Source organism: Eleutherodactylus coqui, chromosome 11 (assembly GCF_035609145.1).
Source record: "Eleutherodactylus coqui strain aEleCoq1 chromosome 11, aEleCoq1.hap1, whole genome shotgun sequence".
In the NCBI taxonomy this organism is placed as follows: domain Eukaryota; kingdom Metazoa; phylum Chordata; class Amphibia; order Anura; family Eleutherodactylidae; genus Eleutherodactylus; species Eleutherodactylus coqui.
In genome coordinates this window covers 45,772,850-45,794,808 of record NC_089847.1, presented here as the reverse complement: position 1 = coordinate 45,794,808, position 21,959 = coordinate 45,772,850, and the positions used below count along the sequence as shown (strand labels likewise).

At 38.1% G+C, this 21,959-nt stretch overlaps 1 protein-coding gene across 1 annotated transcript; it reads left to right on the top strand.

The window, feature by feature from the left end:
• The first annotated feature begins 5,498 nt into the window (after window positions 1-5,498).
• Window positions 5,499-20,128, top strand: SALL1 (spalt like transcription factor 1). The gene is made up of 4 exons (XM_066583991.1): window positions 5,499-5,665; window positions 9,560-9,652; window positions 12,026-15,408; window positions 18,549-20,128. The coding sequence occupies exons 1-4, from the start codon at window positions 5,593-5,595 to the stop codon at window positions 18,987-18,989; spliced, it is 3,990 nt and encodes a 1,329-aa protein (XP_066440088.1). The 5' UTR covers window positions 5,499-5,592; the 3' UTR covers window positions 18,990-20,128.
• Window positions 20,129-21,959: the final 1,831 nt, after the last annotated feature.

Here is a 21,959-nt window from a genome sequence, read left to right as displayed (position 1 = left end):
TAAGTAAGAATTTTTTCAAAAACAGAACGCGTCTGTGAACTCCAAATTTTTTCTGCAGCAGGACAACCGCAAACATCTAGCCAATGTCATTAAGAACTATCTTTAGTGTAAGAAGAACAAGGAGTCCTGGAAGTGCTAATATGCCCCCCCCCCCCCCCCCCCCCCCACACACACACACACACACACACAGAGTCCTTATCTCAACATCATGCAGTCTGTTTGGGATTACATGAAGAGACAGAAGGATTTGTGCAAGCCTACATCCATAGAAGATCTGTGGTTAGTTCTCCAAGATGTCTGGAACAACCTCCCTGCTGAGTTCTTTCGAAAGCTGTGTCCAAGTGTACCTAGAAGAATTGATGCTGTTTTGAAGGCAAAGGGCGGTCACACCAAATATTGATTTGATTTAAATTACTCTTTTATTCATTCACTTTGCGTTTTGTTAATTGACTAAAAATAAACTATTAACGCTTCTAATTTTAAAGGCATTCTTAGTTTGCAGCATTTTTTCCACACCTGCCTAAAACTTTTGCGCAGTACTGTATATATATATATATATATATATATATATATATATATATATATATATATATATATGCACTTTATTTACCTCTGTTATAATTATGGTGACAACAAATGGCAGGATGCTTTAAAGTTTATAACCGATGGAAGGTGTTAGCCCGACTTTAATTTAAATTACCCAATTATTCAATGTTAAAAGCCAGAGCTAATTTAATTGTGACATAATGTTGCCTCCTCTACGCCTAAAGGAACATATGCCATGTCTGAGGAACAGCTTCCTTGCAGTCATTTCCATTCCAAGGAGCTGGAAATTCTAAATGAGCAAATACAAAAAAAAAAACAAGACTGCAGCTAAACACTAAAGACGGTCTCATCTTTTGCAAGTCTGTTTTCTCCAAGATAGTCCCATGTAAAATATGCATGCAACAGGCATTTAAGGTACTTTCAAGAAAAGCTCTGCATTTCTACTAATGTAATGATGCAAACCAAAGCAGATACATTCCCTGAGAATTAATGACTGATTGGTTCATAGTTTTATTCAACAATCATATGCTTTCTTACCCCTGTCCTTCTGACCCTGGATTAGGAAAGCTTAGATTTGTAACCACTGCTTTCCTTCCATGTTGCATTCATACTATATGTACATCCATTCTCTTTTTATTTACAGCCACAAATTATACATATTATGTATTGTTATTAGTATTGCTAAGACTATGTAACTATGTAGCAATCCTACAGAGCTTCATAATCAAGCAAAGTTATAAACATGCAAAGATTACAATTACAGAAAAACAAATATCTGATAGCAGTGAGCAAACTAACAAGGACATCTTTCCCAGAGAGTCTATCTAGCATGATATGTGTGTATCGGACCATGGATAGATGGATCTTTTAACATAATTAATCTTTCACAGCTTTTGTAGAATTTTCAGCTTGGAACATAACTTTTTTGTATGTTTTTGGTGCCTCACTATATTTGAATAATAATTGTATCTATTATAAAAGTAGCAATTGTGAATTCTCTTCTTCTAGAAGAGGAACATCCAAACTGTAAAAAAAGACACTTCTAGGTGTGGTCAGTCACGCCAATGGACAACAAAGCACAAATGAATGGACTGATTCCTTCTCCCCAATCAGGTTGCCTTGAGCCACCCCATATTATCTATGATTCAATTATGTGTATTTGTTTGACCTCTGATCAATTATCTGCTGTCAGAAATAATGGAAGCAGATTGAATTTGGGACATCCATGCCTGGTATTGATCATGAAGAAATAAATCTAAACTAGGGAGTTGATGGGTCCCTATTGTCTAGAAAAAGTGCAAAGACCACAAGGGCTTCATGTTATACAGAGGGGTAATATGTGGGGTGGGTGGAGGGAGGACTGTATTTAAAGACAAAGAACAATCAATTTGAAATACCTGGCCATGCAGGGCAATAATAGCCTTATACAGGCAAACCTACTATAGATATATATGTAGCAAAACTGAACTTAGCATGTCCCAAAATTTATGTATTTGGGATCGCAGGTAAAAACCAGCTGAGCGATTTTATCTCACAAATTCAGCTCGGCTACATCTGTGTGCACTATATATATATATACCAAAAAGATAGCGGTTATTAAATGACAGATGTGCTGCAATGACTCCTCATCATAATGTGTGATACAAGACTACTGGGGTGTACATAGCACCTCTCCCATTAACATGCATCCTCTTCGCTCATGCAATGAAGTCTAAGGTGGAAACTATTTTTCAGCTGCTAAATGGTTAATGAATTGCAGCTTTGTCACTTGTGCATCTATTAACACTTTCCTTTTTCCAATTAATCTTACATTTCTTCTAAAATAGGACTACATTTTACTTTACTGCAAAATTGACAATAATTTGTCTTTCTATTGGTTTGGGGATTTAAAAAGATGGATATAGAAGAATAAGCATAAATAGCTGCAAGGTTTTCTGTTAAGATCCCCCACCCCCAGAAAAGTGATAGAGGTAATTGATTAATTAAAGCTACAAAAGGTCCTGGCAGTATTGTCATCAGGCAGGTGTGGAAAGATGGACACAAGCAAGTGCAAGTCATCTCTGCACAGCACTGCAGGATATGTATGTGCTATATAAATGAGTAAAAAGTAATAAAAATAACAATTGACCTTTTTAGCATTATTTTTACTTTTTTATACAGCAAAATAGTATGAAAAAAATTGTTTGAAGTATACTATAAACAAATACACTATATATACACAAATAGGTAGTAGTAATAAAGACAATATTAAGCTATCTGTATAGATATCCAAACTTTGTCTAATACAGGGAATATAATCACACCACACTTGTATATACATAGACAGCACAGCAGCCTTCACCATCTCCTCTCCACCAGCCATATATCAATCTCTGCCAAAGGATGTGTTTAAATATTCAGAGAAAAATAATGACTTGTTCAGTATCACCTATAGGAAGATTATTATGTCCATCCTTCAAACTCAGCCCCCAACTGAGCTCCATGTTCCATCAGCCACAGTCTTCGCCTACATGTATGCAAAACTCCCTAGTCTATCTCCTCTATAATCAGATTGATTTGTAAGGGGAAATAATCACATAATAAATACAACACATAGAAATATAAAACAGAAGAAATATATAAAAATAACTTTGGACTTTTATTTCAAACAACCACATGAAGTCATGCATAGACATTAATAGAGCTGCAGCTGTCTATACAATCAGTCATCATAACTAAGCAGAGGGCTATGGTGTTAGGGTCAAGTTTGGCAATGGTGGAACAGAACAGATTATAGTATTCCAGGGGACACATACAGGGAGATGCAACCTCCAAGGTGATCTGACTATTCCTCAGCTTCTTCCAGGACCTGCTGCCATCATCCTAAATCCCTTGCACTGTGCTGGAACAAGGGGGAGATCTCACACACTCACAGCCTCCCTTCTCCAGCACTTCTCCCAGGTCCTGCCTACCTCTCATCCACCCACACTGTACAGCTCTAGTGACTGACAGCAGCCACAGCCAATGACCAATTGAGTCCTGGAGCTCCCTGCACAACTTCTTTGCTTTGCAAACACTCCAGAGTTTTGTGGGCTGTAGTGAGAATTGATATGAGACAGATCACTGTATGAAAGGGTTAATAGTGCATTGTTAATAGAGGGTTTGGAAGCTGATGTGTATGTATGTATATACATACACATGACTATGTATTCACGTGTGCTTTTGCAAAGTTGTACCATATAAATTGGTCCAATTTAGCAATCGGTTTTTTTGTGCGCACTTGCAATTTCTCCGCACATTTTTTTAATGCATATATTCTTCACACGTCTAAAAAAAATATCGCATTGCGGTTAATTTGTTTAAATTTATTTATCGTTTCCATGGTTTCCTCTGCAATATGATTTTTTTAAAGGAAGCCATAGACTTGAATGGGCAATTTTCATCCGAAAATCACGCCAACATAGGACAAGCAGTGATTTTTTTATTTCCCTTAGAACTTTCGTCCAAAAAAATAAAAATAAAACACAAGTGTGAATATAATCCTTTAAAATGATATTCTTTATTTCCGTCCGATTTCAGGCCCATTTTTTTCAATACGGAAAACCACAGGCATACTAGTGTTTTTTTCATCCGTGTGGAGTCCGTTAAAATGACAGACTACACATGGACAGCACACGGACCATTATTATTCTATGGTGCAACATACACTACCAAGATTCCTTACGCACACCGGAACTGCGTGAAAATACTCATCACATGCACTATTCTGATCCATTTTACGGATGAGACTCACTCATTCGCGTCAATATGGGGCAAAAAATAAATTTAAAAAAGGCCAGCACACAAATGTCGAAAAAAAGTGGGGCTTTTTTTTTTTTTTTTTGAAAGTGAAAAATTTATGACATACAGGATGGGGGGGGGGGGGGACTGACAAAAGGACAGAATACAGAGGCTACAGGGAGCTGCACACATATGAAAAATATCCAATTTTTGCTGACGTATTTTTTTCACGCAAGTGTGCACCTAGCCTACATTGGATGGAAAAATTGTTTGCGTGAATTTACCTTTATTCAGCATGCCTCAGTAGCATTTTGCCTAGGAGGGCATGCTGCTGCTTGTAGTTCCACATCATAATATATGTCTATTGGAAAGATACTTTGGATTAAGCATCCATCAGGTGATTATTATAGAAGTTTTATTTATACTTATTCAAGAAGAGAGACCATGTGAGTGTGTAGAAGTGTCTTGTCCTCGGAACTTGCTATTAATATTACACATAGTAATCCAATGAGAAGACTGATTCAAGTTTCTGATTTGTCCTAAGAGCTTGCAATTAGCTTTATCTGCAAAAATCCCAATGAGAGGAAGAATACAATTGCAATAGCAAGTATGTGTATAGCAGTGACTTGCCCTAAGAGCTTGCAGTTAGTCTTCAGACATGGCAAGTGTGTGCATAGTGACTTGCCCTAAGAGCTTGCAATTAGTCTTATCCACAGTTCTCCATTCATAGCAAACATGTGTATAGCAGTGACTTGCCCCTAAAAGCTTGCAATTAGTCTTATCCATAGTTCTCCATTCATAGTAAGTGTGTGTATAGCAGTGACTTGCCCTGAGAGCTTGCAATTAGTTTTATCCAACGAGAGGAAGGATGCAACAGATGACTTGCCCTCAGAGCTTGCAATCTACAAGGAGGAGACTTGCAATAAACATTCCTCTAGATACGGAGCTTGCTAGTTAGTTGCTAAGAGGGTTAACATTGTATCCAAACAGCAGTCCCTGCCCCCTCCCTCCTCTCCTGGAGCCGGCCCCCTTATTATTGGGTGGCAGCTGAGAGGGACAGGAGCCTCCAGCGAATCACAGGCTCATTGATTAGGGAGAGTTGGTTTGAATAGAGCTGGACATGTGCCAGCCTCCCCCCTCCTCTCCTATGATTAATCGCAATGCATTATTGATCATCATAATTATGGCAGGACACATGCGCGCTGGATGGGGCTCCCTGCCCGGAATTGGGAGCACATTTTGGGAGTAAATTATTTGTCTTCTGCCCCAGCTGATGTGTGAGCCAGCATGTCTCGGAGGAAGCAGGCGAAACCCCAGCATTTCCAATCGGACCCTGGGCTGGCCCTGCCTGGAAGTCATGGTAAGTGAGTCCCCTCTGCTCCAGTATCCTCTGCACCAGCCTGGGGGTCTCTGCTGCACTTCTGCCCTGGGGATCGCACACCCTGCATGTCTCCCCCTATCCTTCACTTCCTTGGATCCTAGACCTTATCTGCTGCCCCTTCTCAAGACTCTCCAGTAAAACTCCTTGCAAACTGTGATTGTTCTCAGTGAGCGAAACAAAGTCATATTGTAGATATGATGGCTTCTAATGACTATCAAAAAGCGATGATGATACAGAAAGCTCTTCAATCTGCTTAGGTCTCTTCATCGGGCTTTAATAGGATATATCTGAAGAAATGTATGTGCACATAAATGGGCACGAAAGCAAACTTTTTTACTTTCTACTCATTGCAAACTTTACGATCCCTTCATTTATCTGTCGGTTCTCGCTACTTGTTTATTATTGAAGTCCTGTCCTACATTATAGCTGTGCAAGTTCTCTTGTCACCCCTAAGAAAGGACAGAGTATGCTGCGTATAATATATTATAATGGACTTTTATCACATCTGCTGTTTGAAAGAATTATTATTTTTTTATGGTGTGACTTTTTACATGAAGCATACACGTATGTATAATAATATATTTTGGTGTATCAATTATCCCTGTGTTCCTTTTTAAAGTCCTCCCCTAAAATAATAGAGCTGGCTGGTAATCTACTACATGCACCTTGTGTGACAATCCCCCCAGACCCCCATTGAAAAGTGATTTGTCCCCTCTTGCTAAACATCTTCCAGGCATAGTAGGCAGCTCCCCATGTCCCATTGTGAGGACAGGGCAACATTTAGGGTCAGATCTTTTAAGCTATTCACTAACAAACAATGCTCTCCACATGGGAGGAAAAGAAAGGGGTTTCTTGTCCCCCATATCTTCTGCGCCCCTTATTTTAGATATCCTAGTATATACCTAAGATGAAGTGTCGGTTCTAGGAAGCACCTTTTTGTCTTCTTCAGATAACTTCTTAAGAACTGCTGCTCTAAGGATTTAACTCTTTACTAGTGCCCCTATAATAGTGAGGGGGGACTGTCTTGCTTTGTCCCAGTGAGTCAGTCACATTAAGGTGACCTCCTCCTCATGGTCCTGCTAAAAGATTAACCACATCCAGCATGAGATGGTTACTTATTAATCCCAAAAATATGGTCACTCCAACCAGAAACGAAAAAAGTACTTAGTGTAACCAGATCCTGTCTATGCTCAATGCTAATAAGCCCCTCGAAAGCTATTATTTGTTTGTTGTGCTTATCGGTTCCCACCATCTTTGCTAAACAATAGGATTTCATTTTTTTTTAATTTGCATTAACTGCTGAATTTCTGCACGCAGCTTTGCACATGCAAATGTTAACTGTATAATCTGTTTTTTATTTTTTGCCATCTGATCTGATTATTCGTATTTTTTCGTTAGGTTTTTTTTTAAATTATTTTACAACTAATCAAAATTAAATGTTACGATTCCCTCAGTCCTTAATTGGTTTACAGTAGTACAGTGTGAAAACTTTTTAAGGTTCACAAATTAAGTTATACCTGTTTGCATCTAAATTGGATGTAGACAAGTAGCCCGATGTGATCAAATATATATGGCAAAAGTGTACACATGACTAAATATTATACAAAGCTTTTAAAATTGAAGGGGAATTAAAATTGCAATTAACGGGTAGTTAAGAGGGGAGTTCAGTATTTAATTCTACCGTTCATATTATAAACCAACCTAAGAGTTTTATCACCTCTAAATCTTCGTTTTACAGCAACTCTGCCCGCAGGGCATGTATTGTAATAGTTCAGAGGATTATCTTGTAATAATATTAGCATTTTGTAAAAGCCACAAATCCCCTCCCTACCCCCAAAAATATAATTAAAGTATTATATACTTTTTATCATGTTAATTTACAACCAAAAAGCTATATTGTCACTTGCTTCACTCAATAATGAAAGTCGCATTTCTAAACTATTCTGCAAATTCGCATGATGATGTTGTTTCGCTGAGATACAATGTATAGAGATTCCTCCCTGGAGTTTAGATCATTCTTTTGTTTGTTGTTCCTTCTTTTCTACCAGTGTTTGTAAACATTGTTATCTTCTAAGAAATTCAACAAGTACTTTCTGTAAAGAAGATGGGTGGAGTTTAAGATAAACTGAATTTGCTTTAGTGGAAATAAAATTAGAAATCGTCCTTGTTTCTTTTTGTCCTTCCTATGAAGCTACGAACTGGTATTTAGGAGCAAAGTCTTTTTTGCTGTTTTTTCTTTTTTCTCTTTTTTTAATTACTGGTTGTCTTTTTTAGATATTGTTGAGTTCGTAAGATGGTAATAGTGTTGAGGGAAGCTGATTAACTGTGTTGCATACATGGAGATGCATTGTAGTTATAGTGACAAAACAATTGAGCCACAAATGTTAATTGTCAACTGTTTAGATTCTATATTCTATGCTGTATGATTTATATTTGTTACCATGCTGCATGCCTTGTATCTTGTACATCAATCTAAATCCCTTGGCTTTGTTAACCTCTGCTGGCCTCCTCTCTTAAAAAGGTGACAAAGTTCAGCATCCAATATGTTTTTGGATCCTCTCTCAATGACTCCACATCCAGTCCCCCCTAATCCTTCCTAGCAGGGAGTTAACTCAGTCCCTTACACCTTATCAGGAGCTGCACTTCTTCTCCACTAACCCCTTCCTGCCCTCACACAACACTGGATTGACAAGTGCTTCCCATAGAGCAGTGCTCTCCAAAACAACTGGGATTTAGTTTCTTGTCTGAATGCCAATATTTATGTAGGCAGAGTGTAGATGGAGACTCCAGGAACCTTTCTTTCTTTTACTTTCTTTCACTCACTCACACTGGAATTGTCATATTTTTTTTCTTTCTCCCCATTGAAAGCATTGCTTCTGGATCCCCACCTAGTGTTCACTATTATAAAGTGTGAGCTTCATTTATTGAAGTGATATAGAATATCAAAAGTTTCTTTGTAAAAGTTGTTCATCTAGTAACTGCATATAATATTGGACCGATGAAAAATAACTTCAGAAATTAATATTGCCAAGTATGAATTAAATGCATGACCAAAATACAGAAATATATTGTTATACCTATATGGATATGACTCAAAATTAATATGTACACCTATTACATTGTATCCATATATCTAGTGTGTTGTGTACTATGGGCAGATGGTAGGATAAATATATTTTCTCCATTTATGATAGTTTAGTGTATATGTAATTATCTTTAGTCTTTACAGTGCATTTGCACACATTTTTTTTTTTAAAACCATGGGTAATTAGTAAACCACGTTTTATATATTTATTTATATATATATATATATATATATATATATATATATATATATATATATATATATATATAATATATATAAAATATACTCTCATACACAACATATACACACATTTTATTTTTCTTCTACCTGATAGCATTCTGTGCATATCAAATGGGTTCAGGAGAAATATATACACTATTTTCAGATCTGAAAATGTCATATTCACTTGATCATATAACTACGAGAATAATAGTAATAACACATTAGATCCTGTCTGAAGTGATGCAAAAATGCATCATTTTGTATGCCAGGGAAATTAATGCAACTCATGAAATGATCCTTTCCTTTGTCTTTCGTTAAAACTATGCTTTAAAAGACACTTGTGTGAATACGGCCCACTGAATTGTACTTCTGCACATTAATATAAAATACAAAAATATTTGCCACCCTATTGGATGTACAGTATTTCAATTTCCTTTGGTCTATATTTTGAGCTTCTACATGAAGCCCCAGCAAATTATTAACCTATTAACCAGTTTTCAGGTAATTTTAAATGTTTCTCCCATAAAATAAATTCTCTCCCCAATAAACGTTTCTGTACTTTTTAGGTACACTGGATCTAATACAGATGAAGATTGCCAGAGAGTCTGAAGAAATGAAATCTGAAGTACATGAAGGAAAACTTCTATTTAAAAATGAAAGTATGTGAACTCCTTTTATTTAATTGACTTTTTAGACAATTATTAAACTGGGTGTTTTTGAACAGTGCCCACGGTTCGTTCCTGGTTTTTGGACTATTCATTGTAGCTATTATATTATAAAATATTGTAAAGTTATATAGTTATAAAGTTATATGTTCCTAGAGAAAGTCCTTGCCCCCCCCCCTCTCACACGCAAGCGGTTTAGTCCTGAATTTGCTATTATTTGCCTAAGCACAGCTGACCAAGCAAAACTGTGTTTTAAAGTGGCATTATGTTTTGATAAATGTGATCTGGTTGAAACGTATTTTCCACTGAATGTAGAGCTTAAATGAACATGCTGACATAATAGTTTTAATGCATTTTGTTCAAAATGTGTGCACAAACAGAATGGCTTTTTGTTCGCTCATAATTGGCTGTAAAAGTAGATGGGGACATAACCATTACATATGGAAATGTGCAGCATTTCTGTTGAATATATTAGATGCTGAATTTTCATGGGAACAGAGAGGCAACTAAAATGCACATACATTGCTTGTCAACACGCTACAATCCCAACCGCCTTTCCTACACATAGTCTGAGAAGCCTATTATCATATTTTACGGTTTGCCTAGTTTTCATGGTAGAAAAGTAACCAAATGTAGATGGCATGAAATATAATATATTCTAAATCTGGTCAAATCATAGCAACCTATCATTTATGAAACTTTCCCAAACTTTAATTTTAAAGCCCTTGGTCTTATTTGTTCAGCTCCTTCTGGCGCCTAAAATGTTAATTTTATTCACTGGCTCTAATAAGTTATTACAGACCAGGGTATTTTATTATGTTGAAAGACGCACACACAAAAAAGTCTTTGGCCAAATTCAATGCTGGTGTCATGGAAACTTCCCATTATGTGATTTTTAGGATTGCAGTAAAACATGCAGGGAGGTAATCTCTGAATTAAACAGGGTTTTTTTCACAGCCTTGTAAGATAACCACACACCATTTTAAACAACAGAAGTTTCTGTCTTCACGCTGGGTGAACAATAGGAAACCATCCTGTTTTTCAATAGGATCAGTTAGTTTTGGAGTCAGAGACTTATGTTTAATTTGCAAATGGTCTTGGGTGTGATAAGAAATGTGAGCAACTAGTGGGAAGAGTAAATTGGTAAGCCTTCTCCATAGGTTAATTGAAATGTGTGGAAGCACACAGATGTGGAACAATAGAAGAAGAGTTTGATCACACTATTCTGGAGTTTTGGGCGCATACACCCCCCATTAAATCTGAAAGTTGCTTTCCTTCCAGCCTTAGCATAGATATTTGCTAGTAATAAAATGTGTTCTTTACAATTATAAGATAGATATCTGATATTACAATATTTTTATGCCTGCGAGGGATTTTACTCGGACGCATTTCAGTCAGACACAAATATACGTGCAGAATCTGAAGTGTATCTTGCTGACACTTGCTATTCTGTCAATTGCAATCTGTCTGCTTCAAGCAGCCATTTTTAAGGTCTCTTGATTTCTGGCGCAAAGTGCAAAAAAATATTTGAGCTCCCCAAATCGCTGCTTTTTTCACATTTCCATTTCTGGAAACCTCCAGAAATGTATCCATATTTGTGACTGATATTGGCACCCAAATTCTATTTTGGATGAGCCAATACTGATTGAGGTGTACGTAAAGCTGTCTCTAGTGAAGACTTGTCTACATCTGGCCATTGATCCCATATTTTTTTTATGATCTAGGTACTCGAAGGATATTTTTCTAGGCATAATAAAGGATATTTTCAAATGTGACCGATTTTCTATATTCCAGTTGTTTGCAAATATCTCATCTGATTGTAGCATTTTAGCAATGACTGAGAAACCTATGAGATTCCAACAAGTTTCCTTGTGCTATAAGCAATTTATTCTAGAGCTAAAACCTAGTCCCTGCTCACAAATGTTTATGGTGATGCTGCTAATGACGCCTGTTAACTTGTGTGTTAGACTGAAGGATATAATCAAGATTTCCCAGATCCTATCAACCTTGTTTGTTTCAGGATATTTAACAAGGCCTTCAAATTGGTTTCTGCCCAGTAGAAATCGGCATAACTCAAAATCCTGAAATATTGGAAATCAATACAACTTATGGAATTTCATTATTACCAAATGCCTCCCGTACAGAGTATTTAATTTTTTCGATGGGTTCTTAAAAGCAAATAATTATCTATGAGGGTTTCAGGACTTCAAAGTCTAGTAGGGGTGTGTAAAGTGTTAGATATTGTGCACAATCCGTGTGCTACTGTCACAAATCCTTTTCATTATGAATTGCAATGTAAATATGATTTTGTAGAAAATGTATCTGATTTGGAAGCCATATTCCTAATTTTCAATTCTTTTTTTTTAGGAGTTACAGAGAGGGGTCAACCTCATCGGACACCCAAGAACAAGGATGCTCATGTCTGCAGCAGATGTTGCGCTGAGTTCTTTGAACTATCAGATTTGTTGCAACACAAGAAGAACTGCACTAAAAATCAATTGGTTCTAATTGTGAATGAAAATCCACCACCTCCTGCTGAAACAACCTCTCCAAGTCCCCCCTCAGATAATCCTGACGAGCACATGAATGACACAGTTAATAACGCAGATCAAGCTGACTGTAGTGACCTTTCAGAGCATGACAAGCCTGACAAAAAAGAATCCATGGAGGTGGAGATCGAAGCTAGCAACAGCAGCAGTGGTTCCAACAAAGTGGAAAATGGAGTTTCTAGCAGTAATAATTCCACATTGGGTACCTCAGCTATCACAACCACACTACCTCAAGTAAGGGATCTGGCAGCTTTGGGCAACTTCTCTGTTATTAACAGCAATGTCATTATTGAAAACCTTCAGAGTACTAAAGTGGCAGTGGCACAGTTTTCTCAAGAAGCCAAGTCTAAAGGAGCAAGTAACAATAAAATGGCTGTGCCAGCACTAATGGAGCAGCTCCTGGCTTTACAGCAGCAGCAGATCCACCAGTTGCATCTAATTGAGCAAATTCGTCACCAAATATTATTGTTGGCATCACAAAGTGCAGAAATACCTTCATCTAGTGGTTCTCAAGGGGCACTGAGGGTATCTGCTACCCCGTTGACTACATTGAGTTCTCACCTGTCCCAACAGCTTGCAGCAGCAGCTGGATTGGCGCAAAGTCTTGCTAGCCAATCGGCTAGCATCACTGGTATCAAGCAAATACCCTCAGTACAGCTACCTCAGAGCAGCCCTGGCACCACTGTTCCATCCAATAGCAGTTGTTCTCCTACTATAAATCAAATGGCAGCAGCTAATCCACCGTCTGTAGACAGAGTACCCTCAAGCACTGGTGGCTCGCAGGTCAGTAACCCACCAGCACCTATAACATCTTCACCAGCTTTTGCAATAAGCAGTCTACTAAGTCCTGCATCTAACCCACTACTACCTCAGGCTGCGACAAGTACCACCTTATTCCCCAGCACATTACCCAACATAGGAACAACTGTAGAGGACTTAAATTCACTGAGGAAAAATAAACCAGCCAGCGTGGCTCCATTCGAAGCAAAGAGCTCCTCTGATGAGGCATTCTTCAAACACAAGTGTAGGTTCTGTGCAAAGGTCTTTGGTAGTGACAGTGCCTTGCAGATCCATCTTAGGTCTCATACAGGCGAGAGGCCATTTAAATGCAACATTTGTGGAAACAGGTTTTCCACAAAAGGGAATCTAAAAGTTCACTTTCAACGCCATAAAGAGAAATACCCCCACATTCAGATGAATCCGTACCCAGTGCCAGAGCATTTAGATAACATACCAACAAGTACTGGAATTCCATATGGAATGTCTATACCACCTGAAAAACCCGTGACAAACTGGCTGGACACGAAGCCAGTTTTACCTACCTTGACAACATCTGTAGGGATGCCACTACCACCAACTATTTCCAACTTGACACCATTTATTAAGACTGAAGAACCACAACCTATAGCTATCAGCCACCCAGTTCCAAGCCCATCTGATTCGGTCAAAAGTGATTTGCAAGCTATCGGACCACCTTTTAAAAAAAGTAACAGTCCTTCAGAGGAGGTTGAATCTATGGAATTGCCCAATCCTGATGACAAAGGTGAAGAAAACTCTCAACATTCAAATTTTCAAAACTTTGACAGCACTGCTTGCTCTCCTTCCGATGACTCGCTAACAACTGCTAACCCCTCAGTGTTTTCAAACCCAATTCTACCATTGATCTCTGAAAAGTTCAAGGCAAATTTTCCTTTCGGTGGGCTTTTGGATACAGCTCCTGCATCGGAGACCTCCAAACTGCAGCAACTTGTAGAAAATATTGACAAAAAGTCTAGTGACCCAAACGAGTGTGTAATATGTCATCGTGTATTAAGCTGCCAGAGTGCTCTTAAAATGCATTACCGAACACACACAGGAGAAAGACCCTTTAAATGTAAAGTATGTGGACGTGCTTTTACCACCAAAGGTAACCTAAAGACTCACTATAGTGTACATCGTGCCATGCCACCACTTAGGGTACAACATTCCTGCCCAATTTGTCAAAAGAAATTTACAAACGCTGTTGTGCTGCAGCAACATATCAGGATGCATATGGGAGGACAAATTCCTAACACCCCAGTCAATGAAAACTATCCTGACTCTATGGAATCTGATACTGGGTCCTTTGATGAGAAAACTATTGATGACCTTGACAACTTCTCAGATGAAAACATGGAAGACTGTCCTGACAGCAGTGTTCCTGACACGCCTAAGTCTGCAGATGCATCTCAAGATAGTTTGTCTTCCTCTCCACTACCCACTGAAGTGTCAAGCATTGCTGCTTTAGAGAATCAAATGAAGATGATCAATGCTGGACTGGTTGAGCAGCTCCAGGCTAGTCTGAAGTCAGCTGAAAATGGCTCTGTTGAAGGTGATGGTATGACTGATTCATCCTCTTTTGGTGGAGATATTGAAAGTCACAGTGGTGGGAGCCCAGCTGCATCCGAGTCTACTTATTCTATGAATGCTTTGTCTCCTAACAGCACAAACGACCACATGAAGTTTCCAAATGCTGAAGAAAAGCTGCCTCGAGCTTTACCACCTGAACTACCCAATGGGATGTCGCCAACCCCTGCCAATGGAGGTGCTCTAGACTTGACTTCGACCAACACAGATAAAGTGATTAAAGAAGAACCCATGGGGATGCTGTTTCCCTTCAGAGAACGAAATAAACTTAAAAACACAGTATGTGATATTTGTGGTAAAACATTTGCGTGTCAGAGTGCCTTAGACATTCATTACAGAAGCCATACCAAAGAGAGGCCATTTATATGTACAGTCTGCAATCGTGGCTTTTCCACTAAAGGCAACTTGAAACAGCATATGCTTACCCATCAGATGCGAGATCTACCATCACAACTTTTTGAACCCAATTCCAACTTGACAACTAATACACACCCACCACTAAACCCAACTCCACATCCACTGGCAACCATAATAAAAACTGAGTTTAATGGTTTTATGCATGGCTCAACTCAGGACAATAAAGAACAGCCTTCAAGTCTTACATCTTCAGGATCTCTGTCATCTTCTGCTACATCACCAGTTCTTCTTCCATCTTTAGCCGCCAGAAGGACTCCAAAACAACATTACTGTCATGCATGTGGCAAGTCTTTTTCATCCTCCAGTGCTTTACAAATCCATGAGAGAACCCATACGGGTGAAAAACCGTTTGCCTGCACTATATGTGGAAGAGCGTTTACAACAAAAGGCAATCTTAAGGTAAGTCTTTCATGCATGTCTAAAAAAACTTTCAGGGAATGTTTAATCAGAAATTGGCCTATTCGTAAATCACGTTTTTATGTTAAACATAATAAAAAATACATATTGTACGTCAATGTATATTTAAAAATTGCAGTTTTCACACTGGCCATTAAACAGACTAGTCTGGCACTTCCTGCTCTGTAGAGAATTTCTCAGCAATCCTCTATCACAGGCATTACAACTAATGGTAGGGGTACTTTTACACAGGACAGATTTTGGGGACAGAAGTGTCCAACAGTCGTCCCAGTGATTATTGTTCTTGTGCTTTCACTCAGGGGGGGCTAGCCTTTAGTTAGTGGAGGTAAAGTGCACCAACACCTCTTCAGCCACAAAATAAGCAACTGCCTATTTACACTGAGCAAGAAGTCGCTCTCCAGTCGCTACTTTTCAGTGAGCTAAAACAAATTGACTAGCAACTAATAGAGCGGTTTCTCGCCTAATATCCTGGTAGGTCCCACACTTACATGGAGACTATAGCTTAAAATTACTTGTCTGAGCACTTTTTGGGACAACAGTTGGCTCATGTAAAAGTACCCTAACAGTTTTATACAGAACACCGGATTTACCCATTGTAATAGGTGATGGACACAGCTCACCTCTTCCCCTCCTCTGCACAATGACCTCCATACAGATCACAGCATGACTAGAACATGCTGTGATCTGTATGGAGGTCATTGTGCAGAGAAGAGAAGTTAATGTCCTCTCCAGTTGTCTTACTGCTGCTGTACAGAACAGGAAGTGTATTTTGCTCGGTGGCCAAAGTAAAATCTACAAGACAATAAGGGATATATATATAATTTTTTATATTTTTTTAACGTAAAAACTTGGGTTTAAGCTGGTAATTTTTTGATGAGTCGTTATTAAAATTGTTTAATTTGTGAAAGGCAATCATCCACTGCTGTAGGAATGAATTGGATATTATAGCCAGTTAGGAAATACCTTTCTGAACTAAATTAATTGCTTTCAGTCACACACACATTCTAGGTGCATTGGCCTTGTCGGTTAGGATTTTACCAACTCTACCCTACCTCTCTTACAATTCATATATGCAATGGGGTTTTGTTACACTTGTCTATCCAATGACTTAGAGCTAATAGACTTATCAGAATTTTAGACTTGGGCTGAGATGGCTTGGTAAGTTTTGCAGAGGCCCACATAACAGTCTGCCTGTTCCCTAAAGAGAAGACTGTTTAATGGGACATCCTTTTATAATGTTTAGGTATTTCGTCAAAAGGTTAATGATGAAACGAGGTTTGCCGAGAGCTCTAAGAGTGGTCAGAGTAGGAGCGTGCAGGCTTTCAAAAGTTTTTCTTACAGCATGGATGTGATTTTATTTATTTATTTATTTATTTATTTTTTTAAATGGCCCAATTAAGTACTGGGCACCAGACAAATTGTGTAAACCTCTGCTTGTAGAAAGTCTTCGGATTCTGTTAGCTTCATGCTAAAGCTTAACATTCTGTAGTGCGGTCTATACAATGTACAAGAGCCTACCGAAAACTAGTGCGTATCTTGAGATGGTTTCACTTCAGTTTTTAGAATGATCTAACTTGTCACTTCCACTAATTTATACATGTTGGAATATAAATGTGCGCTGTATAATGTTTCTATTTCCAGTCGGTGATGTTTGACATAAAATGGCTAAACTTTACGTGTATATTTATTTGGTACAGTTTGGTTTTATAGTGTAAAAATAGCTACCAAATATTGGAAAAAAACAGTCATTTCTATATTCTGTTTCTCTCTAAACTTTTTTTTTTTTTTTTTTCTTTGTCCCTACCCAAGTTCATTCTGACTTTAAGTATTGTAGTTTTGGATTGCTGCAGCTGACTTGATGTTTGTTTTGACTTCAGCTTTTTATGTGTGTGAAGCTATAACTGATAGCCTAAAAAGGTATCTTGTTTGTGCTCATGTTCGTGTTTTTTTTTTTTTTTAAATCATGTACTTTACTAACGAACGCACTGCTCTTAGAACTGTGCAGTAGTTGTGCTAGAAGGCTATGAAGTTTGAACTTTTTAGACTTGTTCAATATATTTAAAGTTAATGCCCGTGACTTGTACTTGGAAATATAGATATACAATATATTTTTTTTTTTGTTAAATATCATAGCAGTAGATTAATAGTATTTATCACTTGCATATGGGGATTTTTGCACATGCAGATGATGGCCATCCGTCTTCTGTATTTGCTTAGCTGTTATTGCAAAATGTTAGCGTTGAATGCATTTTTGGTCTCTAAATACAAAGTGGTTCAACCCCTTTTTAGATGTCAGATTTCTGTTCTGTAATCTACCTCCCAATGCTGTGTTCATTTGCATGCCATTACCCAGAATCCCTGCAGCAGCCTAAACTGTATAACAGGACATAGGTATTTGGAAGTAGTTGAAGGATTACGGACAGGGTTATCTATCATGGTTGTATCAGTTTGATATGCATAGTTTCTGTAATTGGGCATTAAGAGATATATTTATTAAGTTTTTGAAGCGTGCTTTTAGTTTTGGAGTTTTTATACTGCCCTCCAGTCATGTGCATTTGATATTGCAGTATGGGTCCGTGTAATACACTGAAATCATTAGTATTGCACCTTTAAACGGAAGGGTCATTTTTGTTCACATGTGCTAAGTGTCTTGTGTTATTTTTTTTCCTTATAAAGAGCCATGTAAATGTGTGTGGCTTTTTTTCTCTCCGTATATTGACTTTTTGAATGACATCATTTATCTTCTGAAACCCTTAAGTGTTTAACCAAGATGCCCTTTATTCATCTGAAGCATGTAGGACTCTGGTTCTTAAAACAGTAGCGCAGTCCTTGTATTTGTGCAAATGGTGTTGACAGAATTTCTCCAGAGATTGCCGTGAGCAATGTGAGATGAATAATTACTTTTAAGCACTTTTTTTTTTTTTGCTTTTCCCTGTCTGCTTTACATGAACAAAGCCTGTAAATATCTGGGTAATTTTTATACCTGTTTTTTGGAATACGTCTTTACTGTTCTATACCTTTTTTTTTTTTTTATGGAAAAGTGTATAGATATCTATATAAAAATAAAACTATGATTTCTGAAGTCTATGCACTAAACTAAAATGTGCCAAATTATTTTGTAGGTTCATATGGGTACTCACATGTGGAACAGTACACCTGCAAGGAGAGGAAGGCGGCTTTCTGTGGATGGGCCTATGGCATTTTTAGGAGGGAATCCTGTCAAATTTCCAGAAATATTCCAGAAAGACTTGGTTGCCAGGACAGGGAATGGGGACCCATCTAGCTTCTGGAACCAGTATGCTGCAGCTCTGTCAAATGGCTTGGCCATGAAGACCAATGAAATTTCGGTTATTCAGAATGGTGGAATTACTCCAATGACTGGAAGCTTGGGAAATGGTGGGAGCTCTCCCATCAGTGGTCTCACTGGGAACCTAGAAAAACTGCAAAACTCTGAACCAAATGCACCTCTAGCTGGTCTGGAGAAACTAGCAAGCAGTGAGAATGGGACTTCCTTCAAGTTTATGCGTTTTGTGGAGGACAGTAAAGAGATTGCCACAAACTAGCCCACGTTCTCCAGAACTATTCATGCAGCCAGAGGTTGCCATGCTTCAGATTTATTTTTTTTCCTTTTTTTTTATTTTCTGAGAACTACACCATTGAGACTTTCTTTTTGTATTACATCCAACTTCCAGAGTTTTAAGTGAGTGTATTTATTAGTGATTAAAACTTTTTTAGCTCTGCATCTCAATGCAAGCTTTAACTCTGGCCTTCATATTTGGAACTAAATACTAATACACTAGAGTTGTAAACCGGCTGTAACATTTATGGCAAGTTGCAAGTCTTGATGGTTGATCTTTTTGGCATTAACTTATTTTATATATTTGATTTTTAACATGGTCCCTGGTGTTAATGCATAAGATAATATGGGAGTATGATGATGTCTGTATGTGAATGCACATTTTAAAGGGAAGGTTACTTCCTTCTTCCTGGGTGGGAGGGTTGGTTGTACGAAATGGGACTGATATTTTAAGACTGTACAGTGCTACCCTAAATAGTTGGCATTTTTTTAAAGTTTTTTTTTTTCTTATCCACTAGTAGATGTTCAGTGCATTTTCATTTTTCTCTGTATAGATTTGTGTACAGTGACAACCATGTCGGTGATTTGAGAGAGGATGCAAGTGTTTTAATTATTTTAAGTTGCAGTTGACACTTTGTTTTTGTTTCTTTCCCTCTTAGTAGGTATAGTCCTTATAGAATGTGCTGGAATTTCACAATTGCTGCTAAGTATAGCATCTGGAACAAACTTCCATGGAAAAAAAATAAAATGTAGATGCTTGTTTATATGTACATATATAAATATATAAATGAGAAAATATTCACTTAGTGTAAATAAGTTTGTCAACCTTTTTGCTCAAGTGTTCCTTGAAGGGGAGGGGGTGTGGGGGGGGTGGATTTGCATTGGAAGGCATTGTAGCCCTCTGGCAGTCAAGGGGTTAAAAAAAAAATTAATGGACATCCCCCTTTCTATTCTCTGATAGAATAACATAAAGTGAGGTGTGGTTCATGATTTTTGTATTAGTGGGAAGTGGACATTTTATGCACTTTCTTTTTGAAAGTTGGACGTCCAGCTCCATTATTGTTTCATTGATGAATAGAATACTGTAATTTTAATCAAGTACTCAAATACAAGAATTTTCCAAAATTTGGTGTGTGTTTTTAAGACTTGTGTATACAAAATAATGGTAAGCTATGGGTTACTACTATGCATTATACACAGTTGGGGGCCATTCACATTTTTCTGTCAGCATTCTGTCCAGATTTCTTGTTGACGAAATACAGACAGAATACGGACTCGCTGAATTAAATTGGTGCATTCAGATGTGTTGCAAGTTAGATGAAAAAAAAAGTAGCCTGTCCTATTGTGTGTGTACTTAATTTTTTTTTATGCATTCAGTACATTTTTTTTTTTTTTTGTCAGTTTACTGTGGGCTGTAATAATACTGGCATCACTTGGGTTGTCTTGAAGGTTTTTTTTTTTGTGCACGTAAAAAATGCAGCGAACTTGGTTGCAGCACAGATATAAATGTGCATATGCACTATAAATGAACATGCATACTCATTAAAAATGGTGCTTTTTCACAGACCAGAATTGCATATACCTTGTGTGAATGAGCCCTAAATCCACCTCCTATGCCTGTAAAGTAGTGTAACACAGGCAATATAATTCTGGATGCTGTTGTTTGACAATCTCTCTCTGTTAGAACCTATACAATTCATGTTTGCTGGCCACAAAAATTGGGAAGTTAGATTCTGCCTCTCATGGCATTTGATATGATTTTTTTTACAGTCTTTATGGGGGTCCGAATTTAGGTCTTGGTACGTAGAGGGCAGTTGAAGTAGAATAAATAAATCTTGCTATTTTGTATAGCGTCAACTTATTCCGCAAGTAACTTATTACCCCCCAGCAAGCTGGGTACTCATTTCACCGACCTCAGAGGGATGGAATGCTGAGTCAACCTTGAGCTGGCTACCTGAACCATGCAGGGATTGAACCCACAACCTTCAGGTCATGTGTGAGAGCTTAGCACACTGCACCACACAGGGCTCTGTAGAATCCATCATTCCATCAGTTCTAGAATTCTATCCACATATCAATGTTTAGTATGCAATCTTTCATACATCACCATCTGCTTGATGACTAGTATGTACTTCACATCCCACATCTGACTAAAGGCCCTCTTACACTGCATGATAAGTTGGAGTGAGCATGCAACCAGCGGTGACTTAGTGATCCTATATTGTTCACTTGGCATGCGTTTACACTGAGCAATAGTTGGGGATTTTTGATTGTTGGCTGGATCATATCCATGCCTCTAGTCAACATTTCTATCGTTTGCCCTCTATTTGGCAAATCGCACAACTCCTGTTCATACTAAACAATGCAGCGGCCGACAAACTACGATTTTCAGGTCATCATTGATCAGATTTTTCTTGCGGACCGAATAATTTATTATTGTTCGCTCTCTGCATGCATTTACACCTGACAATTCATGTAACCTACTCAATCTAATGATTCACACAATAATTGCTATGTGCCAAAGGGACTTTAGGGTGCTTTCACATGAGCCAAATTATTTCACAATATGCACCTAAAGATGCAGCTTAAGGCCGGCTGCACACGGGGAGGGGGGGGGGGGGGGCGGGTTGGATTCTGCATGCAGAATCAGAACTTGCATCTGTGTGTACCTCTCTTTCTGAAATCTTCTTTGGTGTGTATTGCAGAAAGATTCTGCACATGTGAAGGCACCCTTGCGCTCCTTGAATACACTATAAGAATTAGCTCTGAAGGCCCACTCAGTCCATGTCCTGTATACATAATGTCCCTTTAAGAAACCTGCAGGAGCTGCGGTAAAGCTACAAAGGGTAAAAACTCCACTGGGGTTCTGCAGAAAAATCCACCCTGTTTTAAGTGGATTTTGCTTGCGAATCCCCCGCTTATGGAAGGTGAATTCTGCAGCAAACAATTGAGTTGC

Coding starts and splice junctions, on each gene's coding strand:
- SALL1 (XM_066583991.1), top strand. CDS start 5,593: ATGTCTCGGAGGAAGCAGGCGAAACCCCAGCATTTCCAATCGGACCCT. Junction 5,666..9,559: donor GGCCCTGCCTGGAAGTCATG/GTAAGTGAGTCC, acceptor TGTACTTTTTAG/GTACACTGGATCTAATACAG. Junction 9,653..12,025: donor ACTTCTATTTAAAAATGAAA/GTATGTGAACTC, acceptor CTTTTTTTTTAG/GAGTTACAGAGAGGGGTCAA.